General features: G+C 46.0%; 1 protein-coding gene across 1 annotated transcript in view; it reads left to right on the forward strand.

Annotated features, from left to right (window-relative positions):
- The window catches only part of DNAI1 (dynein axonemal intermediate chain 1), a gene marked incomplete at both ends in the record, with an annotated part of 149,341 nt that overhangs the window by 79,861 nt on the left and 54,964 nt on the right, over window positions 1-14,516 (forward strand). Inside the window, one exon of the mRNA XM_082335571.1 lies at window positions 10,783-10,872. Within this exon, the coding sequence (XP_082191697.1) occupies window positions 10,783-10,872 (90 nt within the window). The remainder of the gene's footprint in view (window positions 1-10,782; window positions 10,873-14,516) is intronic.

Genomic DNA, 14,516 nt, shown 5'->3' on the forward strand with positions numbered 1-14,516 from the left:
ATCACATTCCACCTTATTGCTTTCAGACTATGTCTCCAGTTTGTCAAGATTACTTTGAGTCCAGATCCTAACAGAATCCTCTGTCTCTAAACTGTGTCATCTGCAAATATTCTGTGTATTTTGCAATCCACTCTGCAACTTACTCATGAAAATATTGAACAGAACTTGACCCAGGACAGGTCCTTGTGGGAACCATCTAGAGATGTTCTCCCAAATGGTCAGGAAATCACTGATTATAACTCTTGAAAATTCATTTTTCAATCACTCATCCAGTTCATAGTAATTCCACCTAGACCTTATTTTCTTAGCTTGCTTCTGAAAACATCACAGGGAGTATGCCAAAAGCCTTACAAAATTAAAGGTAAATCACATCTACTTCTTCCCTCTACTCCTTTAGACCCATTACCCTGCCAAAGAAGGAAATAAATTTTGTTGGACAAGATCTGTCCATGACAAGCCCATATTCACTGTTCCTTTTCTTCTTATCCTGTACATACATATGGATGACTTAATACCGTGTTCCAGCTCTCAGAGTTCAGCGTTAGGCTGACTGGTCCACAATCCTTTAACCTATCCTTCAAGACAGGTTTTGGTTTTGGTTTCCTGGGGGCATTTTTGCCCTGTTCCTATCCTCCAGGACATCTCCTGTCTTCTAGTTTTCATACATAATTGCTAATGATTCAGAGATTGCTTCAGCTGCTCCCTTAAACACCATAGGCTGAATTTCATCATACCTTGCAGAGTTGGATATATCTGTCTTATCTCAGCATTCTGGCCTGTGCTCCTTAAAGTCAATTTTGTTAAATGCCTAGTTAAAATTTATCTTTTTATATGGCACTGAAAGAAGGAAGGCCTTAATACTTCTTCTTCACCTGTGGTTCGTCGTGGGACCTGCCTTCCTCTGTGTAAACAATAAATGGGCTCTAAGAGGCAGAGGCTCAGATGAACCTTTCTGGGATATCTGATTTTGGCTCCACACAGGCGCCAGCCTCCTGGCCTGAAAAGTCACATTCCTCTCAAAAGAGAGTCTCCAGCTTCTTCCCTATGCAGGTGTCTCAGGCAGTGGCAGAAAGGAGTTCGTGTCCCCCAGCTTCTGAGGGTTGCTTTTCTCCATGAAGCTTCTGGATGTGCAAAGCCTCTTGAGTTTGCAGTGGCAGCCCAGCTCTCCCCATACATCAGGCCTGATTCTTCCTCTCTGGGGCGGCTGCTCCTCTTTAGCTGTGGTGGGATTCATCCATTCGCTCTGCTTTTACTGGCACTGTGTCTACAGCTCAGGGATGTGGATGGGGACAGGGATTAGGCTTTCACACCAGGGCTTCTGAGAAAAAAATCAAGGACTAATATCTTCTATGGCAATGTTGACCAAAACTCTTATTTTTTTGGAGGTCTTTCATTCTTACTAGACGTTCCACAGCAGAAACTCTGTCTGCTTCCCAGTGTAATAGACAGGAATGGTAAAAAGCCCTGATACAAACCAGCCATCTCTTTTGCTGAGCATGCACCACAGGGCAGGAGCCCTTTATGCTGTACCCTGCCATCCTGGCTCCAAGACGGACATGCTGGTGTCGTGGTTTAACCCCAGCCAGCAACTAAGCACCACACAGCCGCTTCCTCACTCACCCCTGGTGGGATGGGAGAGAGAATTGAAAGAGGAGAAAACTCGTGGGTTGAGGTAAAGACAGTTTAATAGGTAAAGCAAAAGCCGTGCACGCAAGCAAAGCAAACCAGGGAATTCATTCACTGCTTCCCATCGGCAGGCAGGTGTTCGGCCACCTCCAGGAAAGCAGGGCTCCATCATGCGTAACGGTTACTTGGGAAGACAAACGCCATCACTCCTTCTTCCCCCAGCTTTGTATGCTGAGCACGACGCCATATGGTGTGGGATATCCCTTTGGTCAGCTGGGGTCAGCTGTCCCAGCTGTGCCCCCTCCCAGCTCCTTGTGCACCCCCAGCCTCCTTGCTGGTGGGGTGGTGTGAGGAGCAGAAAAGGCCTTGACTCTGTGTAAGCACTGCTCAGCAGTAACAAAAACATCCCTGTGTTATCAACACTGTTTTCAGCACAAATCCAAACCATAGCCCCATACTAGCTACTATGAAGAAAATTAACTCTATCCCAGCCAAAACCAGCACAGCTGGTCACCCCATAGTTCTGGTCTCCCTCACTGAAGGACCACCTGGGGTTTACCATGGCTCCTCCCTGCCTGCCTGCCCAGGTTTACCTTTGGCAGGAAGCCCAGACCCACATGCAGCCAGGGCACAGCCAAATCTTCTCCTGCCACAGTGGTATCGTACCACCAAAGTGTAATCAGGACCCAGGAGCTCCTTCTCCCCCAAGTATAGACTTAGCCAAAGAGGCTGACTGGGCAGCTTTGACCCAAATCTTGGAGTATGCAGTCTGCACTCAGTTATCAGAGCTCTTTAAAATCTTCATTATTGGCTTGAGTCAAAGTGAGTCATCTGGATTCGGCCCACTCTTCTCCTTTATCTGAACTAATCATGGTGAGGAGTGAAGCTTTCTGTCTTCCTTCTTCCCACCTCCACATAGGACAACTTGTACAGCTGTCCAGGTTAGCACTGGGGACTCCAGACACTGCCCTGCTTCCCACCTCTAAAACTTGCTCTGCCTGTCTCTTGCTGCATAAAGACTGACACTGGAGTTATTTTGCATGTGAGTGAACTAGCCTGTGCTTTCTAGGGGACTGAGTGAGTACTTTTGGGAGGTCTCTTGTGACTGATTGCAGGAGAGCAGCCTGGCTTTTTCCATGTTCTCCTGCAGGCACCTGGGCTTGGCTTCATGTCTGGTAGCTGGCTGAGGATCCTCAGGGAGGTGGCAAGGCTCACTTATGGTGCCAGGCTGGGGTGCGTGATAAGCAGCAAATGAAGAATAGCTGGCAATGATGTGCTTGATGGAGGGCATTTGAGGACTTTGTTGTAGAAGCACTATGTTTCAGCAGCAAGGAGGGACAAACTATTTGCTCCAGCAAAACAGAAAGTCAACGGACTCAGGATCAGCCAACTGTCTTAGGAGACTTTCACCACAGCGGATCCCTTGGGTAAACAGCAGAGGCAAGTGACACAGGGAGGGGAATAAACAAAAAACTGGCAATTTGTCATTGACAGGAGGAGAATGTGAAAGATTTCTTCTCTGCTGGTAATGACTTGATGTTTCCGGATGCCATTCTGCTGAGAGTCGCTGGCAGGAACCAACAAGAAACGCATTTGGAGGTGACAGAGGGAAGAAATGAGAACTGCTTCTTAGCTCAAATCGGAGACTGCTGTAGGGGAGTCGAGGAGAATATTTACTCCAGAGCACAGGAGAGATCAGCCTGGCTCCAGAAGATGTGACCTATGGAGAAATTTATCACAGATCAGCACTTCAGCATGAGCACTCAGCATGATGCTGAGGCAGACTGAAAAACAGGATAGCAGCAAAATGGAGAAAGTATCCTCTACACAGACCAAAGGTGCCCACTGTTGGACTAACACGTCCAGGTTTGGATGGGTACTCCTGGTTGGAGTTTGGTCTGTCTGCTCCTGCAAGCATCCACACGTTGTTCATCTGTCAGCTGGTGACCGGGGCCATTGTGTGATGGATGCAGCCAAACTGCATCCATGAGAGCTTGTGCCCTTGCTAAATCACAGCACATGTTCGGCTCTTCTACTTTGAGAGAGCCCCAGAGCTTTACTGGCACTTTGCTTTGGCCCAGGCTTGTGCATAAAGACGTTGGGGAAATGTGGTTTGGACAGTGGATTTGTGTCTGTGCTTTGCTGCCAGGGCAGGCGCAGCTAGAGCAAGCTGAGGGCTCATTGCCTCGCTGTGTTTGCATGCTTCCTCAAGGAGCAGATATTTGCCAGTGGGAAGCCTTGAGTAAAAGTCTTCAGCCAGTGTAAGTAAGGAGAAGTGTCCAAATCTCCCTACTTAGGCCTGTGTGCCCAGGGTATGGGGAAAACAGGGTGGCTGGGAGAACCCAGGGGGGCTGGGAAGCACCTCTGCTCCCGTGATGCACAGCTGGGCTCCTGCAAGATCCTGTGGCTCTGTTCAGCTGTGGAGCCAGATGGGTGAACTCCCCGAGCTGCTGGGCTTGGGCAGAATGGCAAGCTCTCCGAGAGGGGCCCATACAGCTGCATCTAGAGCTCGGCAGTGAATTACAAAGAAACTCTTGAAGCACAGAAACAAGGACACGTGGCTAAAGCTGAGTATTATAGAAAAGCACAAAGAAATTAATACAGAGAAAGTGAAGGTGCAAAATGAGCTGTGATTATCCTGGATCATAAAAGGGAAGGGGAAAATATCTGGGAAGTATATTAGAACTTAAAGGCATGAAGAATATAGGCTTATTACTAAAGCAAGCTTTCAGCTAATACTGAGTGGTATGAAGAAGGATGAAATATTTGATGCTGTATTGTTTAATCTTACTGTAAGTGTCTAAAACTGGCTGCTTAGTATGATTAATGTAACAAGAGAATGAAAGCACAGGTCAGAATAGGGAAAGAGCATGGTAAAGAATATTTAGATGAGACAGCTTCTTGCTCATCAGCAAAATCAGCTTTAACATACCCTGGAGTACTTAAAGAACTAGCCAGAGCAATTTCAGACCATTAGCAAGCATTTTAGGGAGTTTGGGGGCTACATCCATTCTATATTTTAAGCAGAGGCTGGTGTTGATGTGCAAGCCCATTTACAGCATCTGAGCTGACTGAGTACCTTGACTCAGAGGCAGGGTTGGGGTGTGCTGTGGGGCATGGATGAAGGGAAGCATCACTGTGCTGCTGCCTATGGACTCACACACATTCACATACCTGTGATGTGGAGAGACTGGAATAGTGATACATACAAAGTCATCAATCCCAAAACACCTTTCAGTAATGCTGTTAGATCTGGCAAAAGAAGTTTCTGCAGGTGCTTTCCTCACAGGGACTGTCCTTGCATGCAGGAGGGACAGTGGCATGGACAGGGTACCAGAGCCCAGTGTCCGGACAGTTCACCCAGGCTAGTGGCATCCTAAGCCAGCCACAGGGACTCGCAAAGTGCGGATGATAGCACAGCAGTGCATCAGGCTGCACTCTGGCCTGTAGGACAAGCATAGCCATGAAAAGGAGGGAAGGTCTCAAAGGGCTGGAAGAAGTGAAACAATGTCTGGAGGAAAACGGTAGGATTGGACCCAGGGAACTACTGACCAACCAGACCAATTTCAATGACTGGAAAAACACTGGAACAAATGGCAAAACCGTTTGCAAATGTCTAGATAATAAGGTGATTCAGAGAAGCCAAGATGGATTTGTCCAGAATAAATTGTCAAGCCAGTATAATTTCTTTTCTTTCTTTTGTTTCAGAGAAGTGGGCCTCATGAAGAAAGGGGAGGCAGTGAAGGTTATCATCTCTGTCCATCTTGACTTGACTAAAGCTTTTGATCCAGGCTCACACAGTGACATTCTTATAACCAAAGTAGAGAACTATGAATTAGGTAAAATCACCATAAAGAGGCTGCTTGGGTGGCTCAGGCAGTGTGCTCAGAGAACAGTTATACAGAGCTTGCTGTCATACTCTGAAAATGCTTGAAGTGAGACCCTCCAGCTGTCAGTACTGATCTTCTTTTGATCGATACTTTCATTAACAACTCCGATTACAGAATAGGGAAGCCCCCTTGGGAGGACAAGGCACTTTGCAGGACATGATTATGTTCAAAATGATCTTGATAAATTGGAAGAAAGGCCCAAAATCAATGTGATGAAATCCAATAAAGACAAGAGCAAATACTGTGTTTAGAAAGGGGAAATTAAATGCACAGATGCGAAACAGGGGATGACTGGTTAGGCAGCAGGGTGCCAGAAGGGGAGAGTACAGCAGATCACCGCCAATGGTCAGCAATGCAATACAGTTGCACAAAGACATGTGTCATTCTGATTTATTAGCAGGGATATAAGATAGAGGAGGTTGTAACTCCTGTCCACTAGTGCCTAGGGGTGGCCCTGTACCATGTGTCTGCAGCTGCAGAGAAGGGCTGAAGGGGAAGAACAGGAGTGGTGAAGGCTTGGAGAGCAGGACCTGGAAGCAACAGTTGAAGCAATTAGTTTTGTTGGGTTGGGACAAAAGAGAAAGGAGCAGTGACACAGCAACCTTTTCTTGCCCATTTGAAGACTTATAAAAAGGGGAATAAACCATTGTTCTCTGTGTCCACTGGGGAGACAGTAAGGAATAATTGGCTTGACTTGTAAAGGAAATTTCCTGTAGAAGGCAAATAAAGCACTGACGTATCTACAGTGAGGGTGTTGAGTGCCTGTTGTTGGAGGTTTGTGAGAACAGCCTATATGAATTGTCACCAATGGTAGGGGTGTGTCTGATCCTGCCTCAGAGCAGAATAGATATCTTTTTCAGGTCTCTCCAAACCCTGCATTACCACTGATGCCTTTGCTTAGGACTGTACTGATTGCCAGGTTGGCACTGGAAGGAATTTGTCCCCAGGTCATATTAGCAGGGACTTTCCTCAGCAGCCCAAGGCGTTGTTTGCTTGTGGAGTCATCTGAGCATCTTACTTGGCCAGTTTGTGTAAGGGTGACCTGGGGATTTAATAATGCCTTTCTCTTTCCTTTTCTCTACCTGTGACAGACTTTATTAGTTTTTTAGGCATTGAATGACCAAAATGCTCTTCTTTCACTTAAGGCAGGTGTCAGCAGGGCTGTGGTAGTCCAGTGCTGGCAAAGGGCTCCTTGAAGGATAATTAATAGAAAGGGAAGGAATTGCTCATCTGTCGATGTGCATATGTTGCATGTGGCACCCCACTGTTGAGCTTTGGCAAGCCGAGGGCCAGCCGGAGGGATTTGTGTTTGCAATAGCAGGTGTCACCTTGCAGGAAAGGCAGGCAGATCCTGCCTGTGGCTGCCTGCAAGGTGCTCAAGTCAGCCTCATGGCTGGGATAATTTTGACCAGTTATAATTTGTCAGTGCGAGCAACTAACAGCCTCCATGCCATGAAAACTGATGAAGCATTATTTCTTTTGTAGGAACGACATCAGAAACATGGGAATTTTCAAATCAGATTGGATAAATGGTCTAATCTCCTGCTGGACAGGAGCCATTATCAGCCGCTGTAGATAAAGATGACAGTATTCCCTTGCTAAGAATGACTGGATTATTGCCCTGCTAACCTGCTGTACATAGTAGTGAACATGCAGGTTTTAATCTTTATTTTTCTATGAACAAATAGGGGTTTGAATAGCCTCAACTTCTTTATAAATAAACAGGCTTTAAGAAATTAAAAAGTGGTAGGGTCTTCTAACAGTTATGAGTTTCACAAGTAATTTTGCACTGCAAAAATAGTCAAGTTAAAGATCACACTGAAAAAATAGCAGCGGATCCTTGATTTTATTACAGGTCCCATCATGATCAGGCACAGCAAATGACGTGCTGCTCTGTGTTTACTTGTCTCCTTTCTGCTGTTTACTCACACCTCCCTTTCTCATGTGGTTCTTTACTCGTACTGTGTTGTAATTGAACTTTTGCTGTAAATTGTCTCATACACCCAAAATCCTGAGTTGATTATCACATGCTTCAGGAAAGAATTAACTTCTTGCCGCTCCACACAAAATTGCCTGGTTCTCTCGTCAAATGCCCCACCCTGCACAGCATGGATACTGCTAATGACAGGAGGTTATGCCATGTTCACAGGCCTCTGGGAGCAGAGAAAAGGCCAGTTCTGAGCAGGTGCCCAATTTGATTGCAGTATCATGAAGGCTAATTACTCTAATAAGCATTTATGGGATTCAGAGATCAGGAGAAAAAAGATCACAAACTCTATTAAGGTGTCAGAGGTGTTGAAGGAAAATTGAAAGTATTAAGTGCCAATTTCTGTTTTCTGAAATTCAAGCTAACGTCACTGAGAACTGCTGACAGTCATCTGAGGGCAGATCCTGATGCCCTTGAGGGACTGTGTTCAAGCTGTCTACAATATGTACCTAACTCAGGTACTGTTGACTGCTTTGAACGTAGGAGCAAGAGTACCCGAAGCAAATCAGCCTACTTGCTTTTTGGGGCTGATGACTCCACCTGTCTGTGTAACGGATGAAGAGAAGTAGTTGTGACACCTAACTGAGTACCAATAGTAGAAAACTTGAACAGGTCTCCATCAGGGAGAGGGTATTCAGAGTGGGCAAACCCTGGGGGAAAGCTCTTCGCTTGGGGAATGCTGAAAGGAATTGGCTTGAGAAAAAAATCCCATGAGCTCATGATAGCACTTACATTGTCGGTCACCTCCAGACAAGGTTCCTGAAACTCATTGTGTTAACACGAGGACTCGGGAGTTGTGCCTGCACAAGGGTGATCGGGGTGGACTCGAGCCTCTGAGCCTTCATCCATGTGTTTTCCACTGGTGTAATGGGCTGTCACTTGGCTCAAGCTTGGGTGCAAAATGTCTACACTGTACTTGGCAAGAGCCAAGCTCCGCTGCAGCTGCCCCTGCCCAGCTCGAGCAGAGCTCACTAATGAGCGCCTGCACGTGCACTCTGATGGGGGCAAGCTGGGACTCACCCTTCAGAGAGGGTCTGGACCAGCTCTGATCCTAGCACGTGCATTGTGTAAGCAAGCTGGGTGGTAGCTCTAGACTTCAGGACAGCTCAGACCCACGCTGACTGCAGCACAGGTACGTGTCACCTGCATTTCTCTTCCACGTGCAGCTCAGGGCATCGTTGGGTTCAGGCTGCAGGTTTCAGATACTGCAGAGCCCCTTTTCTTGCAGTGTAGTCCTATCCCAGTAGAGGATATCTGAGCCACTTGTGCTAACTGCTCCCTGGTTTAAATAGCAAAACCTTTGCACTGTGTTTTCATAGGAGATACAGTCTTGAGAAATAGCTTCTCGTACGTCAGGCGAGGTCAGTTTGCCTTAGAGGCAGGCTGGGAAGTGTGACTGCTTTTTCCAAATATTTGGGAAAGTAGACAGATGAGGAAGAACATGAGTTAGAGGAGAGCTGTGTTGGACATACAAAAAAAACCATCTTATTGTCAGACAATTTTAGAGTGACATTTTAAAAAGCTCTGATTTGAAACATGACCCTTTATGTGTGCCCCGTATGAGACATGCTGGGCATGTGTTTGTAAGCAGTGGCCCTGAACTCTGCGTTTTTCACTTGGAATTAAAACTTCTCACTACACCAACCCCCTCATCTGAAGCAGCTGCTGGTGGCCAGCATTGTCAGTGGTAGCTCATGATCCCAGGGAGGTGTTCCTGGAAGAGGTATACCCAGCACATTTTGTGCACGATGGCCAGCCTTGGAAATCGCTGTTCTCCATATGTGCCGTTGAACCTACCTTTTTATCGTTAGCCATTTTATTCTGGACCATACGGAATTACACTATTATTTTAATGCCAGATAGAAGAAGTGGTTCCACTTGGAGACTTATGATTTCTCCTGTGTGAGGATGTTCAAAGGGATATGCCACTCGAGGCTCTTCAGTTGCACCTTACGGACATTAAAGTGGCATTTTGATGTATTTTTGGATGGATTCCTTTTATGTTTTATTTTTCCTTCCTCAGAATAGTGTGTTCTAGGTAGGAAACCTGTTCGCTAGAGGATTAGTTACTTTTTGCTGAGTCTCTTGCTGAATTTTCATGCTCCACAGAACTTCACAGTATAAACAATTTTACAAAACAGAATTAACACTGTTTTTCCCAAGGAAGTATCATCAGAATACCCAATCTGTGTAATTAAAGTATTGAGAATGCTCCTTGTTTTCTGGAATAGGTACCAGATAAATAGCTGGTCATAGATAGAGCATTTGGTAAGCTGTCAGATAATCATGCACATTTATCACATTTATGGGATGACGTTTAGGGAAATGCTGCACTGCTTGGACAGGAACAGATATACCTTTGAAAACCTCAGCAGAACCTACCGAAGTGCTTGTCCCCATCCTGAACTGACAGATGCCCACAGGAGTGTGTGCTGACAGGCCCAGTGACAAGTCATCCTTTTCCCTTCAGTCTGATTGAATTCCCAGATCTGAAAATCGAGCGTTCTAAATGCTTTTGGTCTAACTGAAATGTCTCTTCTAAACTGTAAGCCATTTATCTGAGTTCCAATCTCTCCTGCTGAGCTGTCACAGTCAAAAGGCAAATCTCCTTACCAGGCAGACAGATGCTCTGAAGGTGTAGGGAGGATTTCAATTTTAATGGAGATGTTTTCATCTCCCTGAAACACAAGTGCCCCAAGGACCCATGTCACACGTTGCCTGCAAGGGCTCACCTGCACCCCACATAGGGACAGAAAGCTAATTTGAGATTGTCTGGCTGAGGAGTAGCCATATGGCACTGCACTTGAAGTAATTAGCCAAATGGGAAGGGGTTAGTTTCTGCAGGGTCAGTGATGTACTCAGGTCTCTTGGGGACCTTTCTGTGGCACCACGGGTGTCGTTTGGAGATGTCTTAGGGATCTCTGGGGTGGTGTTATGCCGTAGTGCAGAGCGCTGCATAGCTCAGACAAGGCCCATCTTTGATGGCAATGCTCCTGTCGTGCTGGGGGGGATGGCTGTGGGTAGGTGCAGAGTCCCTATTTGCTTTACCCCCTCTCTGGAGCATCCCTGCAGGAAAGTGAGTGATGGGAGTGCTGAGGGCACTTCTGAAACTGCCAGTGGAGGTAAGGGTGTTCACACATGCTATGCACCAGCAGGCCTCTGGGGTGGAAACCAGCTGCTCTTTAGGAAGGATTTCAGAAGATCCTGCTGAGGGCACGGGACTCTGTCCTGCTAACGCTGAGTGCCCTGTGCTGACTGGGACTGTCTTCTTGTTTTAAGGTCAAGTGGCAGAAGGATGACATGGACAACAATTTGAACTTCTTCTCCGTCTCCTCAGATGGGCGGATTGTTTCATGGACTTTAGTTAAGGTAAACAGTAGGTGTCAACTTCTTTTCCCAGCCAAATTATAACCAATTGCCTCCAAAGTTCAATGATGCCTTAGTTTTATTTTTATTTATAATGATCCAGGTTTGAAAAGAAATGGCAGCAAAAGATTGCAGGGGCAGTCACAGCTGGGTCTGGGGCTCCATGTTAAACTCTGAAATGAGCAGAACCAGCCTAGTCCTTGCTCGGCACCTAACCATCCTGCCTGCACCTGTAGCACTCCACGGGCCCGAGTACGAGAGATCATTTTCCTGCTTGGCAGCTGCTGGAATTCAAGACTGGTCCTTGCTCTGAAACTTTCCTTGTCCCAGGAGGGTCACCCAGAGACAGAGCAGAATAATCTGCTTTCTTCCTCAACTTCAAGACTCTCACCTCCAAAATGGTCCCCTACAAATTGCAATTCAGAATGGGAGAGGGAAGGTGCAAATTTCTCCCCTTGTGGCCAAAGTAGCACAGAGTAATCTCGCATTTGCAATGGGATGGCAACATGCAATCAGACAGGCAGAGGGTTTCCCTGTGCCATGACATTGCCAGCTCACACCCAAGACAACCTCTGTTAACTCGTTTGCATGCCCTGCCTTTGATCACTTTTTCTTTTGGAGTACATGCGCTGATAGAAACTTAGCATTAATGTCCCTAAATGACCCTTAGATATATGTCTCTGAATCTCAACATATGTTTTTTCTATTGGCTATTTGATTTTACATTTTGAAGATTTCAAAATCTTTTACTTTAAAAATAATTTAATAGCCCTAGATATGAGTTTGAAGCAGCTGTGCATTATTCCCCAGCAAGCAAAGAAATTTCTTTACATCCTTGGATGCTTATTTTTTCAACCTGTTATACCAAGTTACTCATGGCTTGTCTGTTCTGAAAATTTTAGACCTTGCTGCCATGGGCAGGGATTCATGTCTAACATTATATGTAAATCTTAGTCTCATGTTCACTTCAGGAGTGGGAGCCTCTTCTAATGAACATGGTAGGCTCATGCAGATGGTATTGATTATTAAGCTCTTTTTTATAAAATCGTCCAGGTTCACACATGCAGCTTTAGATACAAAAATCCCTCCTGCAAGTATGTCCGAAGTCCCTCTCCCAAAAGAGTTCTCAGAGCTCCCTAGACAGGGACAGGCTAATATCCCATCCCTCAGCTCCTGTTTTATCCCCTGTATAGAAATGCCCAAAAGGTTTACGTTGAAGTGGGTAATACACGCCCCCAGCTAAACACATCCAATTGAGGTGACTTGGCAGGTGAAACCTATCAGCTGAGCCCCAGTAACTGAGTGTGCTCGGCCTGCCTCACTTAGGAGGCAAGAAACACTGGGTTAAGCCTCTTACTTCAGAGAAATGCCACAATTTGGACAACCTAAAAGTCCACAGATGAACTCTGATGGGAAATCCCCTGGTAGAGGGTCTTTTGCAACATTTCTGTGATTCACCTGTACTTAACTGTGCTCCCACATCATACACTGTTTTTTTTCTGTCCCTTGAGCGTGTAGATATACCTGCTTAAGCGTCCTTGGTGTCATTTCTAAAAGACCTGCATTCGCTTAGCACAAAGTCATTTCTACTTATTCCTTGCACTTCTGTAATAAACTTGGCCACACCCATGTGAAAAGCACTGTTTTAAGATTTTTTGAGGTGAAGTTACCTCTGAAATTGCCAGTGCTGGTAAGTACTTAGCAGGCAGCGGTGGAAAACAGCAAAGTTTTAGGTGCTGTCTGGTTTCTTTTTTTGGATGGAGATTCAACAGGGAAAGCAAGAAACAGAATGAAAAGGGCATTTTGTTACAATCTGTGGTTTTGTACCCAGCAAGGAGAAATGGGCAATCTGCTTGAATTCCAGTTTTACAGAAGAGCTATCTCTGGGTTTTATTTAGAATAAAATTGAAGGGACTCCAGAGGTCTTCTATTCTGCAAATCCATAGTGCAAATAGGGAATAAATGAAAGAGAGCTTTGTTAATCTTTTTGACAGGACTATCCAGAAGTAAAGCTTCTTCAAACACTGATAGCTGTTTGACACTTCCAAAGCTAAGAGCAGAAAGTGAATAAATTCATTCTTACTTCCAGCTGGATATTTGGCAAGCCACACTCAAAATTTGGATAGAAGAGTTGTCAAATGTTAGCTAAGGACAGCTGGTCTGCCTTGACCATAGCAGTTGTCTCTGTTAGAAATGGGCACTGTCACTTTGGACAGACTTCACGAGACGGCACATGCTTAGGCTATCATCTTGGCTCGGTTTTGGGTCATCACGAAGGTGTAAAACGGCAAGGAAGGATGCAGGACTTCTGCAGCTGGATGACTCTACTCTCCCACCTTGCGTGCACACGTTGCCTATCAAAAAGGAGAGCTGTCAGGGCTACGTCAAGGCATCATTTGGGATGCAGCCTGGCACTGCTTCTCAGGCTGATCCTCAGCAACCCCAGGTTTGATTAGTAGCAATAGTTCACCCTTCCAACATGACCTAGAGCTAAATTACTGAACAGCTCTGGGTCTCCTTCATCACTTGAGGCTAATAACAAGTAAAGGGAAACAGGCAGCTGCAAGGCCTAATTCACTAATGCTTACAACGTGCTTTACAGTTGTTAGGCAGAAGCAACATATTATTGTTCGGTGTTCCTGGAAGGACAAACTGTCAACAGTCTGTTTACCCAGAGGAATATGTGAATGGCTCTGGCGACAAACAGCTCCAGGAACAGATGCATTTTCCAGACTGCAAAGCTGGGTACAAAATAAAAGCAGCGCAACAGGGAAGTCTGCACAAGTAAGATCTTTTGTGAAGGCGAGAGGCTACAGAAGCCATCCACAGAGGCCTCGGCCAGGTGGAGGTGCTGGGAGGCATCTTCAGAGAAAGCTGCAGAAAGGTGTGTGTTTAGAGAAAAGGTCTCATGTGGTTTGCCTTTTTACTAGAACAGAGAGTAAGTGTGCTAGCACATCTCTGGGCCTGCCTAGAGTACACGTCTGACCTCTGTTAGACACACTGGGCATATTAACATGATCAGCTGCAGGCAGCTCCAAAGCTGCTCTTCAGACCAGACTCATGTGGCCAGCAGCCATGGCTTGGACATGGTAGACACTCTCTGGAGAGCAGGCAGACCTTGGAGCCTGAGCAGAGGCAAGCGCCTGCTCAGTGTGTCCTGACTACACTCCCAGTAGCTCATCAGCACTCCTGTTTGGACGGGCAGTGAGCGGCACGTGGAATATGCTCTGTTCCTGGATACTCTGGGCACTACACTTTCCAATTCTTGCACATGTACACCAGCATGTATGGCCTCTTTCTTAGCATCACTCCTGCCTTTACCCACTGAATCTGACTTGATGTAACCCCCGTGCTGCAAAAAGAGTCGCTAACAGAAGGCAGGACTCTGCAGGCTGCAGGAGTCTTGTCCTGCTTCTTGCTTGCTCTCTCAGAGAACAGTTACTGCTATCAATAGGCCAGAGCATGTGGGTGTGTGGCAGTGCAAATTAGTGAGAAGGAAGTACATTATTTTATGGGTTTTGACCTTTCTTAATCCTTCTGTAAAATTGTACCCCCAAAATATGATAAAAATGTCTTACAGAACACTGTCCGCCCTGAACTGCAGTACTGACCAGATGCTCACAAGGTGTTCTCCCACCTTCCCTAGC

This window comes from Platalea leucorodia (genome assembly GCF_965183815.1).
Source record: "Platalea leucorodia genome assembly, chromosome: Z".
Lineage (NCBI taxonomy): Eukaryota > Metazoa > Chordata > Aves > Pelecaniformes > Threskiornithidae > Platalea > Platalea leucorodia.